The sequence below is a fragment of the Protopterus annectens genome, chromosome 7.part0 (genome assembly GCF_019279795.1).
Source record: "Protopterus annectens isolate FY-2018-M chromosome 7.part0, PAN1.0, whole genome shotgun sequence".
Classification (NCBI taxonomy): domain Eukaryota; kingdom Metazoa; phylum Chordata; order Ceratodontiformes; family Protopteridae; genus Protopterus; species Protopterus annectens.
The window spans coordinates 966,393,784-966,412,427 of NC_056739.1; the positions used below are offsets into that span (position 1 = coordinate 966,393,784).

Below are 18,644 nucleotides of genomic sequence, written 5' to 3' on the forward strand. Positions count from 1 at the left end.
CTACAGGGATTTCTCTGAAGAAGTATCTCGAGATCCTTGATTTAGTGGACCTCATCTGCCACGTGGGAGGTGTTTACCGCTCAAATTATTTACCCCTCGGCTAATGGGGGAACAAATTTCCCCGAGAGTCCTGGAAAGGTCCCTGGGACTTTCTGAACAACTTCTTTCCCCCAAGTTGGTTCCCGGAAAAAGACCTTTGCAGGGTAGAGAAGTGGATTCCAATGGCAGATAGGAACATTCCATTCTTCTTGCTGTGGGAAAGTGCGCCTTATACTGTTGGTCCAAATAGGGAGGAACCATCAAAGAGGGCATTGACGAATGATGCCTTAAAAGGTTCCGCAAAGTCACAGTCTCATCCAGGCATGATGCCAAATGGCAATGCCAGACCAGCCACCCTTAAAGTACCCTCTCTACTGCATGAGAGATGAGACCCATGGACGCAATGGAAATGGACTGCAGAGTGACTACACGGGAGGAGAAAGAGTTCTGCTCCTCTGCCATCATGAACTCCAGGCCAGAACTAGAGACTTCCTTAAGCAAGTTCCTCTGCAGCCTCGTAAAGTGGGAAAGGTAGTTCAAAGCTCTGAGGGAAAAAAATGGAAGAAGCGTAAACTCTTTTTACAAACCTGTCCATAGCCCAAGACACCATGTTAAGAGGGCATCTTTCCTGGGCAAGCTTTTTGTTGGTGGCTGCTGCAACCACCATGGCATCTACTGGAACACCCTTCATCCAGTGGGGCCTATCCTGGGGGACACTAAGAATTCTGTCAGCTCTTTTATGGATCGGCTCTGCAGAGTCTGATTCCTTCTATGCCCTTGCAGACACCAGGTCCACTTGGTGGGGGTCTGCAGGGGGGACACCCAGGATGTAGATGGGCTGGACCCAAAGGCCCCCAGGAACACTGATTCATCCAGGGTGTGTTTTGGGGCTGTCCAGCCACCTCTGTGACAAAGGATTTCCAAAATATCTCCAATGGAGACATCAGGTGGAGATCTAGGGGACCTTTCCTCTTCATCAAAGTCTGTGTCTGTCATGAGAGATTCCTTTGGGGAATCTAGGTGTGTCTTTTTGCATCTTTTCTTCTGAGAAGCCTCCTTGGTGGGGTGTTCTGGGGGGGTGCTGGAAGAAACCTGAGCTTCCGCAAGTAGAAGAGACTGGAGGCCCCGAGGGGTCAGTGACCACAGTGTCAGAAGTTAGGTCTCCAGCACAGAGCTCAGAAGGGGAAGGGATGGATCCACTACGGTAGAAGTCAAGAATCTCCTAGAAGCTGAGAGGACACTCTCCACCACCTAAAAGGCTGAGGGACTCCTGGAGTCGCGAGGAAGCCTCCACTGCCCAAAGGATCAGGAACAGACCATTTCGATAACCAGCAGCCCTCTGCTCCGAGGATGGAGTCTTCTCCAAGCTGTCGAAAACAGAGGCACCTAGGGGTACTGACAGCTCGAAGAACTTCAGAGTTTAAGTCATGCCCCTGGACTCGACTTCAAGGCTTTGGATCCGAGATGCCGTCGGCACGGAGCGAGTCAAGGAAGCAGTCGGGCTCAAATTTGAGATGACTATCAGACTCAACGAATCAGCCCCTGGGACTGACTGATCTGGGAGCGCCGAATTAGCAGGCCAGACTGTAGAAGGAGATACTATTTTACAAGGGGAAGCTCTACTTGTGGATCCCTTCAGGGACAGAGTTGGAATGACCTCAATCTGGATCTGTGTGCAGAGAAATTTCCTCAATCTGTCCACCTCATTCTCTGACAGGCTCCAAAAGGACCTGATGGAATAGGCGACAAATGAAGGCCCTGCGTGAAGTCTGGAAGAGACTCCCTGATTGGAAGTTCTCAGTACCAAAGGCCCTGTCCCTACCAAGATGACAGGAGCACAGGGCGGAGGAATCAGTGCAGAGGGCAGAACTGAAGAGCTCTGCTCCAATGTTCTAGAAGCCTTTTTGGGAAACAGCTAAAGAGGAGGGGTCTGGGGACCATTTCCTAGGATCCTTGGCCTCCTTAGATTTCTTGGCAAGGGTTTGAGCCCCTGAGACAGAAAGGACAGCTGGGGAAGGAGGTGGAATAAGCCCTTTTAAGACCAGGTTATTTCTTCTATCTGCAATGGTCTGGAGAAGGAAAGCGTTGCAGACGGACCAAGTCACTTCAAGGTGTACAGGCCTCAGACAAAAAAACGCACTCCCTGTGGGCATCATATACAGGCATCTTCTGCCCACAGGAAGTGCATTTCTTAAAATCAACAGATTTGTCGGATTTCTCCAACACAGTGGAAAAAAAAGGAAGAAGAAAGAGGGAGCGACGGGAGAACATGCAGCCAGAAAGGAACAGACTAAGCTAAAGAGATTTTTTTTTTCTTTTTGTTACTAGTACAAAAGGTTAGAAAGAAAGAAAAGAACAGGCCAAAGGCCAACTCACGTATCCACAAAACCGGAGAAAAGTGATTCCACGGAGGAGTTCTAAACAAACCACGATACATTGTTGATGCAAGGCAAACAAGATCCTGGGTACCCAGGAGGAGCCAGGGATTTATGGGTAGGATAGGAGGCACCCTAGTTCAGAAGCTTTAGCTTGCGAACGGCCAAGTTGGTTCTGAAGATGTAACTGCAGCCCACATTAAAATTAGAAATAGCAGCCAAGTGCACTTTAACTGCTGATGAACTGGACCCTTCATTAAAAATATAAGCCAAAAATTCAAGAACTTTGGATACTGGTGCTGAAAAAGGATAGATGTTTCTTTGTTTTGCCCAAAACACAAATCTTTTCCATTTATTTTTGTAAATCTTCCTAGTGGAAGCTTTGTGGGAAGAGAAAAGAATGTGATGGACAGGGGAGGAGAGCCTGGGCTGTCTAGCTATCAATGGAATTGGAGAAACCATGCTGTCAACTTAAGGCCCAAAATGCCCAGGTGAATCATGTCTGTCAGGTGAGACAGAAGGTCTGGAATTGGATCGGATCCATGGTAGTTGAAATAGATGGTGCCAAAGGAAGGGAAACTAAATCTGATGAGGTCAATAAGGGGCAATGGGGATTACTGTGCTCTTCAATCAAGATGCTTTCTGAAGAAATTTGGGGATCAGGGAAGTTGGGGGGTAAGTATAAAGGAGACCGGGGGCCACTCATGGAGGAGAGCGTCTCTCAGTGACTCCCCCGAAGGGGGGAATCAGGGCAAAAACCTGCTGCATTTGTTGTTGGGGGGAGATTCTAAGAAGTCGCAGCATGGTTCGCCCCACTGACAGAATATGTTCTCCGCAATTTTCTTGAGAGACCCACTCATAAGGTAATACGATGGACCTGCTCAACTTGTCTGCTATCACGTTGGATTTCCCCAGAATGTGCATTGCTATCAGAAATAGACTAGATGAGATCACCCAGTGCCACACCCTCAGAGCTTCTCCACATATGGGGTAAGATCTAGTTCCTTTTTTTGTTGGTGTACCAGACTACTGAAATGCTGTCCATCTAAACTGCAATAGTTCCTGAAGGGAGAGAGTCTTTGAAGGCCTGCAATGCTAGGACGACTGCTCTCATTTCTAGGACACTGATATGCATGTTGGCCTCTTCTGGGAACCAGCTGCCTTGGACTGGCTTTCCCAAGAAGTGCCTCCCCCACCCAAATTGTGATGCATCCCAGTCACTATGGCCTTGGGCTGGGGAAGGCTGATGAAAGGCTGGCCCTGTAAAATTTCTTCTAAGCAAATCCACCACCAGAGATATCTATTGCATGCCTGAGTTAATCTGATCTGGAAGGACAAGGTCTGGTACAGAACTGACCACTGAGTTGACAAGGTCCAACAAAGAATTCTCACATCTTGCTAGTGGAACCAAAATTATGGCAGTAGACAGAGGAATTTTGAATTGTCTTTTGGACTTGAAATTGAATTGTCTGCACCCTTGGCAAGGGAAGGGAAGCAGTCACTGATACAGTGTTGAGCAATGCTCCTATGAATTCAAGCAGTTGAGTTGGTTCTAGTTGAGATTTGTTGAGACTGATTGTAATTGCCCAGGTGAGAGCACAACTGGTGTACATAATCTCTTGCTTTGATCAGTAAATGCCTGGTTGGAGTGGTTATGAGCTAGTTGTCCAGGTAAGGAAATACTCTAAATCCATGTGCACAGTCTCAAGTGAGGCATTAATACTGCCATGCATTTGGTGAACACCCTGGGGGCTGGGGTGAGGCCGAAGGGCAGCGCTCTGAACTGGTAATGACTGGCTCCTAACCAGAAGCATAAATATCTCCTGGATCGCCTGCTCATTTTTATGTGATAGTACACATCCTGAAGATCTACTGAGCACATCCAGTTGACCTTTTGCAGGAAAGGCAAATATGACTGAACCGTGACCATCCGGAACTTTGTATACTGAACCGATTTGTTCAGACTGCTGAGATCCAAAATTGGTCTCCAGTCCCCTGTTTTTTCTGGCACTAAAAAGAAGCTGGAGGAAGTTAGAGACTCTTTTTGGTCTGGGGGGGATCTCTTGGCTGTCTCGTTTTCTAACAGCTTTTTTATTTCTAGTGCCGCTGCTTTCCTCTGACTGGATGGAACATCAGGTGTTTTGCTTACTGTTGAAGGATGGGGTATTGAAAAGGAAATTATATAACCTCTGGATATAATTCTCTGCACCCATGTATCTTCTTGTAATGTCTAGTCAGGCTCTCTGGTGCAGGGATAAATGACCCTCGACTGCCAACAGAGGTGGACAATCAGGCCTCCTTTCAGGAGCGCTGGTAGGGTCTGTCAGAGAAGGAATCTCTGGACTCCTAGTTCTTCAGGCCTCTCTGACCCATGGGCAGCATTTTCTGTTAGAGTTCCCCCCTCTGCCCCCAGGGGAACCATCTCCACATGGATCTTGGAAAGGACCCTTGGACTTTCTGAACCACATTTTCCAACCACCTTGTTGATTCCTAGAGAAGGTTCTCTGAGGAGTCGAAAAACATATACCTACTGCAGACAGGGTCTTACCATCCTGCTCACACCTGGAGTGTGTGTCTTTAACTTAAGGGCCAAACAAGGAACTTCCATCAACAGGTGCACTGACAGAGGTCTTGAAGGGCTCCACACTGACAGAGGTCTTGAAGGGCTCCACAAAATCACATAGGCATATCCAGCCAAGTCTCCTAATGGAAATGCCTGAATCCGCTTCCATAGAGGTACTTTCAGCTGCAAGTGAAATGAGCCTCATGGACAAATCAGTAATAGACTGTAAGGTAGCCAGCTGTGATACAACAGAAGTCTGTGCCTCAGCAGTTATTGCTCCTGAGAGGGATTTGGAGAGTTCTTTAATAAAATCCCTCCAAAGTCTGGTGAAGTGGACCAGATAGTTCAGCGATTTAAGTGTGAAAGTCACTGAAGCTTAAACACGCTTCCCAAATCTGTCCATCTCCCTAAACTCCCTGTTAGGGGATGAACAGGTAAACTCTTCTCCCCGACTTCCCTCTTTGTGGCTGCCACTATGACATCTACTGGTACTCCTTTGCTCCAAGACTCTCTTCTCTTTGGTGGTGCCAGGATCCTATCTTGTCTCTTGGGGATCGGCTCAAACGAATTGGGTTCCTTCCTCGCCCACCAAGAGATCAACTTAATGGGCCAGACCTAAACTCCTCCAGGAATACATATTCCACTTGGAAAGGTTTACTGGTAGACCAACCACCCCTTTGATTAAGGATCTCTAAAATTTCTCCATGGAGATGTCGTCAGGTGGTGATCTTGGGGAGCCTTCCCCTTCAACGAAATCAGAATTTTCTGTGATTGACTCCCTAGGGGAGTGTAAGTGCCTCCTGTTACACTTTCTCTTCCTAGGGACATCTTCAGTGAGGTGCTCCACAGAAGTATTGGAAGAATAAGGATATCTTGTTGGCATGCAGACTTTGGGCTGGCTCTCCCTGTGGAGTACAGTGATGAGGCACAGGGCATAAAGACATCTGGGAGCCAGATGGCAGATTAGAAGGGGGTTGAACTGTCTGAATTTTAGAAGAGAATACTCTCTCTACTACCTGAAAGGCAGAATGCCTAAGAAAGACTGTAGCAGAAAAGACATGCTTCTGGACCATTGGCTCCCTCTGACCTGAATGCAGCCCACCAGAGGCAGAAGTCAGAGCTGAGCTGACCAACACCGAAGCCCCAAAGGGAGAGACGGCTCCAACAGCTTCAGAGTTGACTCTAGCACCTCAGAGCCGCTAGCAGTGCTTTGGCTCCAAGAGTCATCCTGCTCCAACACATTCGGAGCCGGTCCACTCAGAGAAGTTATCAGATCTGAAGATACAACCATCTTCCGATCAGATACAGATGGTCCTGGAAAGCTCCGATCCAAGGGCTCTAAAACCAAAGAATGGATTGGAATAGGAGCCAAGATGGATGGAGTGATATTAACGGTGTCCTAACCTGAAAGGCAGAAGCCGGGAGAACTCCCATCTGTACCTGTGCCGAGAGAGTAAGAGGACCACAAGAGCAAAAAAAACTTCAAATAAGCAGGGCACAACATTCTAAATTTTCAATTCTTTTCCCTTGCAGGTCTTCATAATGGAATGGAAGCACTTTCTACCCTTCCTGGTGTCTACCAGGAAATCATGGTCGCAATAAAGCCTATGATTATTAACTCTTAACCCCCCCACAAAAAAAATGTAAGTAGCTTTTCTTTAAAGGCATATGTCAAACACCTAATCAGGACTGTATTCTGTACATGTGGATTTGATGATTGCAGTTTATGCATTTTGCAAGAGTTATCAGGTCATCTAACTGTACTAAATTCTTTGGTTACCTTTAAATATGGACACTGGTGCCTTTTGAATCTTACCTGGTTTAGTATAGCAATGAGAAATTACAAAAGAGCAAGTGAATCTGGCAAGAAAATATTGCCTAAAAGAATATGAATGTTTTGTTGAAAGAAGTGTAGTTCAACTAGAAAGACATTCTAATGTGATTCACACTTTGGGTAGAGGTATGTGGTATCATTTTTTTTATTGGAATTAAGTTTGCTTCCCTATTTCATGCATTACCTTTGTCTGAATTTTCTGTTCTCTTGCTTCTTTTTTATTAAATGTGCAGTTTTTTCCTTTTAGTCTTATTTCTTTAGTGTAGTTACCCACTGAAAATGTGATTATCCTTGGTACTCAGGTTTGCCAGGCCATGATGTACAGTGTGTAGAGCTACAGTTCATATGCCCTTTCAGAGTATATGTTTGCTGTGATGGCTTTTTTTTCTTTGCAGCCAGTCACAAAGTGTGTCTGTTTTCAACAAGGTGTGTGATGCACGGCGAGAAGCTGAAGCTAAAAGCCATGACCTTTCGTGTGCTGCAGTCAGGTAGTAAATTTAGAGTTAACATGTTCAGTTACTTGCTGGGAATGTATTTTGTAGTTTCATTGTTGCAAAAACATTAAGGTAAAAGCTGCAGTTATTGCACTTGTGAGCATGTTTAAAATCAACAGAATAACAGCAGAAAAGGAGTTTACAGTTAGACTGATGACTTGTTGGAAGGATGATAATCTACAATTCTGGTATCTGGATTTCAGGAACAAGGCCTAGATGACCGTAATGAGTAACAGAGCATGCCCATATCTTACTCGAGAGGGCACGGTTTGCTGGTTAGTACTGACTTATGTAGAAAGTGAAAGTACTTGCTTTACTTACCTGCAGCTGCTCAATGACTAGTTCAATAGGTTTTGATTGTCTGATTACATCTGGTCAGATTTGCTTTTTATTTTCATGTATTAATCATTCCTATGGAAGTGTTTGTTCCATCATACTATTAGCTTTTCATTTGCAGAATTGTCATATTCGGGGGATTACAAAGACATAGAGACATTGTACACCTGTGCGTATTGTAGGGAAACAGGGAGGAAAAAGTGACCTATGTGATGAGTGGATCTCCTGAAAAAGTGACCTATGTGATGAGTGGACCACTGTTTTGTATTAATCCAGTTATCCTGTTGAGAAGGAGAAGTTTTTGGAGTGACACTGCTTTTTGATGGAGACTGTACCTGGGCAGCAGTCTCGATGATTTAATGGCTTTTTTATGGATCCTGACTGTGTATAGTCCAGGTGGTCAAAAATATGAACAAATAATGCCATAAACTTGTTAACCTTGACTAGCTATGAAGCTGAGTGGTGATGTCTTTAGTTAGTTCCTAAAGTGAGACTTAACTGTACAACTCCACTGTATGTACTTAACATACTAGTCTCCAAAAGTTTTAATGGGATTACTTGTGAATTAGATTGGTAATGTGGTAGCACGGGTCCACTTTGTAGTCTCGAAATACTGAAATCCTGAATTGCATAGTCCCGAAGTCTCAGTAATGCGAAGCTGACTTGACTGAAAGCTTAGAATCTCGAAACGGCCGGCTGCGATTTTTTTTTTTTTTTTTGTTTGTTTTTTATTATTATACCCTCCACCTTTACATTTCCATCCTCCACCGTTGCATATCCCCACAAAGTGACAGTGTACCAATATCATGGTAGCATAATAGGAAACAGTGACCACAACTACGACATTACATATACTGTGCACTTACCGTCACAATCACATTTTCAAAACTCTAGCAATTGCCTTAAGGAAGTTGGAGGTGCTACACGTTTCCTTGTTTGCTAGGATTTTCTCAAACTAGCTATGTCTCTTCACCAATTGACATATCTTGAAGAGAGGATGGACACCCACTAGCAAGACGGTTCCTCAGGTCCTCTACCCTATCCTGTTCTCTCACCAAAGTTATCATCAGCACAGACAGATCTGTTGCCTTGGTAACCAGTAAACATTTCGGCTGATGGTGCCATGCCTCCACTGAATTTTGTGTTTGGGGGAGGAATAATGTATTCAGATTGCTGATGTTCTAAAATGAGATGGGTTACAAGGGGGAACCTACACAAAGAAATTGTTCATGTTGCAAATTTCTTTTGTCTCCCCAACATGTACCAGTCCCTAAAGTACTTCACCAACTCCCTCCCCTCCAGGGGGAATGTCTCCTTCAATGTCTGATAGGCCTGTAACACCTCTTCTTCAGGCAAAATTGACTAATGTAGTAAGTGATTTTACAGCCAGTTGGAACGGCATATCCATATTGTACAATGGGGCTAAGCCCAGCTGCTGCACACTCCACACATTCCTGCCAAAGTGGAATACGCAGCCCTTAGATTTCACTCCATTAATATTTAAACGTATACTTTTTATTGTGGCTATTTCAGAGTCGCATAATGCATATTTCAAAGTAGTCTCGAATCCTTACTCTGCCAGTAACCTAAACACACAATCCCACATTGCATTGTATGCTTTTAAGGACTTCTTGCTCATGAGCCAATATAGTAAGGGAACTGACTTACTATATCCCCCATACCGCACCACCCTGTTGATGCTATACTGTTGTCTACATATTAGCCTTTTGTAGAAAAATGTGCTGTCCATTAACCAGATGGTGGCACTGCTTAGTTCAAACAAGTTGTTAATGGTACTAAAGACTATAACCGCATTTTCACCACTTAGGTCTACTACCCTCTTTTCCACAAAAGTACCTGTTTTAATTGGGTAGTCCTGAATGTTCAGAGTGTTCACGGTTAAGCGTGGGTTATATGTTGTTGATATTTGCTTTCTTCGAATCCTTCCAACCTGTTGCAGTAGTGCATGTCTAGTGGGAAGGTCAGGCATTAACTCCATAGATGTGGAATCTAACGCGTCTTCCACTAACAGACATCTCTTGAAACTTCAGCCCTATGTTCGAGTTCACTGCATAACTTGCATCTCTCCTGCTCTGATGGATCACCAGCATGATTATGAGTTATGGTTTTACAAAACTGCTCACCGGTAGGTACACTTACAGTAATCGGCCTACCTTTTCATTTGAGAGACGACTTCCACTTACAGCACCAATATTTCCTTTCATATGCTGTACGCTCCAAATGGAATACCTAAGCCTCCATTATTAAGACTTTGTTTCCTTTTTGGGAAACCGTGGTTTCATACACAGTTCCAATTGTTCCCAGTGGAAGATACATCGCAGATAGCCTTGTTTTCTGTACTTGGTATGCCCTCTTAAGAGGATACGGGGTATTTATGCACTATTATTGGGATTCTAACACTCGTGATTTTGTGTTTTGGGAGTGTGTGTTCATGATTGTGGTCCCGAAATACTGAAATTCGGGATTTCAGTATTTCGGGATTACAAAGTGGACCTGGTAGCACACATGCCAGCTGGTACATACAGAAAGTGTCATCAGTAACTTAATATGTTCCAGTCTTCATTCATGAATATATGGGAGTAGTGGCACTCATCTCCATGTCTGTAAAAGTTCTCCTGTGTGTAAAGTAGTGATATTCTGTTTAGTTAGTATTACTATAAACATAAAACACACTATACTTTGACATAGTATTGACCATAGGACAAAATAAGAGACAGTGTACAGTGATACAGATTCCATCTAGAAGTCTTGTAAGAGAGATCTTATTCTGAAGAGGATCTCAAAATTGAAGTTTTTATTTAGTTAATAACACTACAACATTATTTAATTTCAGCTTCTGTTCACCATGTTATCCATTAGATTTAATTTCCCAACAGTCAAATGCTTCCTCGTACAAGTCCATACTGTTACAAAGCTGCGTCACTACCAGCACTGGGTAGATTGAGCCCTGAATGGAAACAGCATTAGCAAGCACTGTCTTAGTTCTTCTCAGTTCAGAAACATTGGTCATTTAACCACACTTTCTATTTGTAAATAGTTTGCTTTCTCATCCTAGCCTAAAATTTCCATTCAAAAAGTGTTAGGAATTTACCCTGTTTTGATTTTCTTGACATAGTCGTATATCCTTTGGACAGTGTTTTTATTTATGTGTTTATTTTTAACTGAAATACATTGGCTTTTGTCACTGAAGTCAGTTAACAAATGTGCAAAAGTCTTTATTTTGCACAGAATGCTTTGTTGGGGGTGGGGGCACATGATATAGATAATGTACCTTGTAAAGGGCTTTGATCATTAGGGTTTTCATTGTAGCAAAAATGTTTATAAGTTAAAAAAGTAGAAATCTAAATCTAATGGATGGAAGCCAGCTAAATGTAAGGAATGCAAGTGAAAGCCAGAGGGTCATATTTAAATATGCCTAAAAACAGATGGATGAAAACCTGAAAGAGAGCATTAAAAAAAAAAAAAAAAAAAGATTTTCCCTGATGATTACTTCTATTGAGGGTAAATGTAGCTTTACAGAAAGTGGGGAAATAATCTTCTTTTGAGTCATCTGTGGGGAGAACATGCCTAAGACTCCTACTGTGACCTTTAGTATTTTCTGATGCTAACTCAGAGAACATCTTGTAAGACAAAATGCCCAAAAGAAAACTGTGCTGTTTACCACCAACCTACAGGCCCCATTGCTTTTAATGAGAGACATTTCTTGGTACCTTCACCAGCCAGACCTTTATTCAGAGTGGTCCCTGTAATGTAAGAGGTTCCATGGATTCAGGGTCAGCCCAGCCAGCTCCAGTGGAGTAGAAGGGTAAAGCTCTGCGTGCAGACCAGATGAACCTAGTTCACTTAGCATCTGTGATGCATGACAGAGCTGGCAGGAGAGTTAAGGTGTACCCATCTTTGGAGGAGGAGAAGAGACGTTGTCCACTTGCTGTCATGTACCCTCAAAGGAGGAGGAGTAATGATGCAAATTTGTCTGTTGGAGGAAGACATTATTGGCTTATGCTGTGAAGTACATTGCTCATCCCTCCTACTAAGAGTTTGGGATAAGGTCTGTCAGATGCTAGCAGAGGGCAAAAACAACCCTGAATAATGGCCCCTCCAAATATTTGCCATCCTAATGATTTTGGGGACCCACACTACATGGGAACAGATGGTTTTCCAGTAGAGGAAAGCTTGATGGTTGGTAGGCAAGGCAACCCAAAAAATGGAGGTGTCTGAGTGTGTGTGTGTGTGTGTGTGTGTGTGTGTGTGTGTGTGTGTGTGTGTGTGTGTGTCTGTGTGTGTCTGTGTCTGTGTGTGTGTGTGTCTGTGTGTGTCTGTGTGTGTGTGTGTGTGTGTGTGTGTGTCTGTGTGTGTGCGTGTCTGCATGTCTGTCTCTCTGTGTGTCTGTCTCTCTGTGTGTCTGTCTCTGTGTGTGTGTGTGTGTGTGTGTGTGTGTGTGTGTGTGTGTGTGTGTGTGTGTGTGTCTGTCTGTCTGTTCCCATATCATAGATAGTACACTTCACTTAGTATTCATTCCTACCACATCTGTTTCTGGGAAAATTCTATGCTTTCCTCAGAGGAGGAATATTTGATTTGTCAGATTTAGTCTCCATTGGCAGGTCTGTGATGATTGATGACTGGGCTGCTTATTTGGTTATAGTAGTAAGGATGCCTCTAAAACACAGGTACTGTCAAATAATTGGATATTGTAACCTTGGGAAGTCTCATGCCTCAAATTTTCTAAAATCTATCAATGCTATAAATATATTGGCTGCTAGACTTCTTATAGACCATCATAAATGTTCTTATATTGTTTCTTTTCACCTTCCTATTCCCCCTATATTTCCTTTCTCTATCCTCTCACCAACCTCATCACTAATAATATACTTCCTATCACTCTTCATTCTTAGCCACTATGCTAATGTAAAATCTTCTTTCTACAACATTTCATTTTTAGATTTTACTTTCTTTTAACCTTTTTGTCTTGTACCCAAATGCCTTAATTAGGCCCTTATTTTTCTTTTTCAGTGCTGCAGTATCTCCTTCTTTCTCTCAAAAGTTCTCTGAATACACCTTGATAAGTCATACGACAATTTTTGTCACTTTGTGCCTAATATATGTATTATGTATATATTAACTCCATCGATCATTTAACACTTATATGTATATAACAGTTCTGTCAGTTCTAGTTACTTGTTCTGTTAAGATTGTTTAAGGTCTCTAAATGTGTATATCTATTAGTAGTGGAGCTTTTTTCCCTGGGCCTCCATTGGAAATGGGTTGCTGACCCAGTGGACTTTCCTTAATAATTAAATAAATAAAAGGCACCATTCTGATAGGCATGACTTGTTCTGCAACTTAAAGGTAAACGCATTCAAATAACCTCTTTGTTCAGACATTATTAGTGGACAACTCCTACTTTTTTCTTTCAAATCCAAGAGAATCTAAGATGATGATTAAAGTTGTTTACAGTCTCAAGTCTGACAGGAAGGTCTTTATGGATTAAAACAGAGTTCGGTTTTAGAGCAAGCCCAGGTTACTTTACTTTTATTGCCAGATACTGATACTAGGGAAAACAATTTAAATTAACTTTCACTGTAGACAAAATAAGTATTTGTATGATAAAATAGGAGTCATTGAATGCTTTAATGAGATCACCCAGCATTATAATAACACTTAGAAAATATGCATGGATTCCATGATGATGATGTCAAGACAGGGGTGATGACTGACTCATTTATGTGGTGAAAATGTATCTGCCCAGCCTGCAGAGAAGAGTAAACTGGAAAACAAATGTTCATTTTTTTCTGTTCAGTAGTACTTTTCCAGCCTGAAAGAGATCCTCTTTTCTGAAATGGAAGGTGGTATACTAGTAGGTAAGTCAGCAGGACAGGTTCACTCAGGAACAGGATCAGCAGCAACAGCAAGAAGGCCCAAGTGACTTTGTTTCCTTTTTAGACTTTCCATGCCATCCATTAGGGTGAATTCTTAACATTGTGTCCGCATTGTTGGCAACAGTTTGATCTGACTGAGAAAACCGTTTGCAATGGGTAACCATTGTAATCTCCCCTTGTGATATTCCCATCCAGGTACAATTCTGAAAATTCTGTAGCTCTCGCACTGTCAGGCACATGTGCCAGACCAGAACAGCACACCCAGTCCCTATTCCACATGCTCTTTTCTAATGCTTATTTACTTTAACCTTAAATCTAAGGTGCATCATTAAAGGTTCTTGCAGTCAGTGTCTAGATACTATGTCAGTGTTCCTCCAGTTGTCATATCACAAGCCAGGATCCACTTTAGCACTGTCAGTGCTGCCTGCTAGAGTCATATAAAGTGGCAGAAAGTCACAGGTACCATCAATCTGACCACTCAAATGGTGTGAAAAGCTTGAGGCCTAAAGATGGTAGTTATCTAGAAGAGTAGTCCGTACATGGACCAGTTGGAGGGTCTGCAGCTTTATTCTGAGCCAGGTTTGGACAAATGGGAGAAGTTAATGAGTCTGAAAGCCTGGCATCAGTCTAAACCTCCACTTAGAGTCTGTATTGGAGTTGGCCTCTGGCTTCTTCATAATAAACCTACTTATAAACTAATAAGTAATCACTTTGTGAATGTCATCAGCTAACAACATAAGCAAGAGAGGTGCATCTCCAAAAAAATACCTTGTGGTACTCTGGAATGTCATTGCTAACTTTCCTGCACTTGAGCATTTAGATCATGACCATGGTCAGACAACTCACAAATTCACTTACTTTTTCCCACCAGAGGTTCAGAGATTGAATTTGGACTAATCACATTTGCACTTGTGTTTCTATTATTGCAAGGAACTTGGTACTAATTACCCATGCTCATGAGATACATAACCTTTTTGAAAGAAAATAATTCACTGTACACGTGACTCTGACAGAGATGCTCTGAATTACTTGAACAAGCATAATTAGCATCTCTTCTTTGGGATAGCATCTCTTCTTTGGGATTGTTATGGTATGCCACATTGTAGATGGGTCAGCTCTACATTCCTTGCTCTATCTGAGTTGCAATCCTTAGTTAATGTATTGTATATGCTGTATTTCCTGTGTTCATTATTGCCATTGTTGTGTCTTAAATTCTCCCAAGCATTTGCTGCATGACATAAAGTTTGCATCAGATGTGTTCGACACTGAACAATTTCAGCACTAATTGGCAAAAATGTAAACACATTACGCAATTATTAAAGCATTTTTAAGGAATTAAGTGTTTCTTGCAGGGATCCTTTACCCCTTGCACCCCCTTGTGTGTGTATATGGGGGCTGCATTAACTCTCAATCACTGTTAGAGAAAAAGGAATTCTGTAAGATACTGCAGTATTGAATTTAGTATATACTGAAACCATTGCCAGTTACTGTTTGTACTGTTTTTGCTGTTGAACACAAATGAGATGAGCGTATGCCTTGCTCTGATTTTCTCATTTTATTGGAAACTTGTTATTTTGTCATCTGAGAACACAAAGTCCTGGACAATACTTTTCTTCTTTGAAAGTAAAACAAGTCATTGTTTCCTTAATATTTGGTCAGTTCTGCTGTTTTTTGATAACTGCTTTTCTAACTCAGGTTAAGTACATCTCTGAAATTCTTTTACTGATACTTTCATTTCTTTCTATGGGATTACCCAAATAATTTGAGTCTTTCTGTAGTAATTCGTAGTTCCTTGTCTGGTCTGTATTTTTTTTTCAAGTCATACTTTTGTAGATTATTATTCTTTTTAATATTGGAGATGCCATATACAACAACTTTTTAAATATGAGTTGAAATACCATATTCAACTTTTTGAATACGAGTTGAAAGGGTTTATGGTCTGTTTCCACTGGATCTTTTTCCATAAACATACTCATGGAATTTTTTCTGTCGATACACTATTGCTAACAACTTTCCTTTTCTATCTTAATATATCTCTTTTTGTGCATTATAAATGGATTTGGCCTATATGCAACTGGGCTGCTCTCTTGCAGGATTACTGTTCCTTTATTATGCTTACATCTAACTGCAGCATAACTGGCTTATTGGCATAGTGCTTTAATATTAGATCATTTGTAAATAGTTTCCTAACTATTACAAAACTCTCTCTGTTCATAGCACTGTTCTAAGGCTCTTGACAGTTTTCTTTATGCCTTTGTTTTTTGCTCTGGTGCCCATCTGACTATTGACTTCCACTGTTCACTATACTAATCAATTCCTTCACCTATGGTCTATGGTTTAGTGGACAATAGTGGTGCAGGGGATCATGTTTTTGCTTTATGCTCTGCTCTTTCACTCTGCATTAGCAGTGACAGCTGTTGGGTTGAAGACTTTCGGCTTTTCCCGGTTAGGGGTCGCCAGAGCAGAACTCCGGTCCACTCATGATTGGCAGTGGATTTTTACGGTGCTGAGTTGCCAGCCCGATGCCCAACCTTCAAAGAAGGCACACCCATTCACGCTCACACCTACCTGCATGTCTTTAACATCACTCTACCACGGAGAGGACATGCAGACTCCACACAGAAGGCGCTTCAGCCAATAATCGAACGGGAGAACCTCTTGCTGTGAAGCAACAACGCTAATCGCTGCACCACAGTAGATAATGTAAGCTACTGTGACTGATTTCCACAAGTAACATAGCCTCCCACACTTGCCCTGTCCCCTTTGAAATAAAAATCTCTATTGGCTGTCCATTCTCCACAGAGGAGCTCAAATGGAGAACCTGTTCCTTGACATATGCCCTTTCACTCCTGCCCTAACATCCATGCTTAGTCTTTCCATTCTTCTCCTAACCCCATAATGCTCCACCAGTGTGTGGAGCAGTAAACCTGGTGTATAGTTGTGGCTCTATGCTATGGAGCCAACCGACAGTTTTATTAGAGGCTTCATTATCACAGACAAATTAGGAGTAAACTTTGCACAAACATTCTAGGATATTGCATCATTCCTAGAAGCTTCTGTAATGCTTGATTGTCACTTAACATTCACTTAACTTTCTTTTTCTGCCTCCGGAATCATTTGCTTTGACATTAGAATGTGACCCATGTATTTTAGACATGTTACTGTTATACAAGATGTTATGTGATCCTATCTCGCCTACATTCTGACTGATGGGTTCGGAGCCGATCCCTCGGCTCCGACTCGGCACGCTTATGCCAAAGAGCGAAGTCTCTTATTGGCTGAGCTTACTATATCCCAGGATGCACCACTACCAGTCCCCCAGATCTCGTTTGCCGCTAACTTGCGAAGACGTGGTCTCGAGCTGGCTGAGCTGAGTAGTATTTTACTAACTTTTTTCTGTCAGAAATTTGCTGTTCTTGTCATAAAAAGCTGTTTTAACGGCTACTCTTTCCTTTTGTGTGTGATTGGAGTTTTTTGTGAGAAACTTTGTAGTGTGATTGGGCGTTGGTTCTGATTTCAGGCCTCCTTCATCTTAGGGCCTTCCCGGTCAGTCAACCCCTCTCAAACCTTAGGGGTTTTCAAATACCCTTGAGTTAATTGTTACCGGATTGTTTACCTAATCGGCAGCTGTAAACTGATTTTTGGTCAGAAAGTCAAGTGGATAGTGTTGTTTTTTCTGTCAGGGAATTACCGCATTATTGTTATAATGTCTCAGAATCCTAGGCCTTCGGGCTTTAAAAAATGCACCAAATGTAATTTTAAGATGTCAATCACAGATGAGCACTCTCCCTGTGTTTATTGTTTGGGTGCAAAACATTTACAAGAGTCATGCAGTGTGTGTCACGCTTTTTCCTCGAGGGTCCTCCAGGAGAGGAAAAATAAACTCATTCTTAAAGGCTTAATAAAACCCTCCTTTGAAGAAGCTTTGGCATCCTCTCCTTCTCCAGCTAAAAAGAAAAGGGCATCGGCTCCGACCAGTCCGTCGGATCCGACCGCCAAAAGACATAGGCAGGCTTCTCCTTCGGCTCCAAGGACTTCGGAGCCGAGGCGAACGGTCTGCCTCAATGCCACCAGTCTCGACTCCTCTGGCTTCGGAGCCGATGGCTGGGGCATCGAGGCGGGTCACCTTCCGGCTCCACTGGTCTCGGAGCCGACAAAGGTTGCCCGCCAGACACTTCCTCCTCGGCCAAGTCCTCCTCGGCACCGATGGAAACTAGTGGTATTCCTTCGCCGATAGTCATCGGGTCGCCTCGGAGCCGGTCCCCTAGCCCTTTGGGGCCGTTGCAGAGGCCATCTCGAACCCGTTCAGTATCCTCTCGGTCATCGAGGATGTCGGATTCGGATATAGACAGGGTGCTCCAAAGACTGTTCCAGTCCCCAGTCTTTCAAAAATTTGTTTCAGCTCCGACCCAGTTGGCTTCGGAGCCAATGGCCCATGCCCATGTCATTGCTATTCCTCCTCCGACGCCCGGCCGGAGCAGGTGCTGTTGGAGCCGGAGGAGATCTTAGGGTCGGCTCCGACCCTTACTCCAACCCCGGCCTTCGGGTCCGAGTTTGGTACACACGGACTTCTTCGGCTGGACCTGGGGGTGATGTTTCGGGACCTATGCTATCGGTTCCGAGCCTCCCTCTCGGTGCTGTGGGACTTCCGCCTGCTATCATGGCTCCGGGGACCGGACACTCCCAGGATTCTGGGGTCCGGCTTTCAGAGCTATGAGGAGTGCCTTGGCCAAGTCTTCGGCCATCTCCCGGCTTTACCAGCACCTTCCCTGGGCGTGGAGACTGGGTCTTTGGCAGTTCCCCTGTCCGTAGGCAGCGGAGCCCCTGGGCCTGAGGTTACCCCCATTGGGGTTCCCTCCTCCTGAGGGTTCTTCGGAGTTGTCTTCAGAGGAACCCCAAGGAAGAGATTGTGCAAGAGGAAGCACGTGGACTCCCGAGTCTATTACATCTGACACTGATCTTGATGATGCGGAGGGGTCCCAGTCGCCCTCGGAAGATGTCTCATTTGCAGACATCTTAGAGATCCTCAAACAACGAGGCTGCTGGATATCCAAACCCCCTCTGCTGATGAGTCAGTGCTCCTCAAGGCCTTTGGGGCTCAGCCCT

General features: G+C 43.5%; 1 protein-coding gene across 4 annotated transcripts in view; it reads left to right on the forward strand.

Annotated features, from left to right (window-relative positions):
• The window catches only part of TP53BP1 (tumor protein p53 binding protein 1), a 1,265,047-nt gene that overhangs the window by 788,888 nt on the left and 457,515 nt on the right, over nt 1-18,644 (forward strand). For 3 of the 4 annotated variants that reach the window (XM_044077533.1, XM_044077532.1, XM_044077536.1), the window contains one exon: nt 7,207-7,299. The exons of the other annotated variant lie outside the window; for it this stretch is intronic. In XM_044077533.1, coding sequence (XP_043933468.1) covers nt 7,207-7,299 — 93 coding nt within the window. The remainder of the gene's footprint in view (nt 1-7,206; nt 7,300-18,644) is intronic. 4 annotated transcript variants of the gene reach the window in all.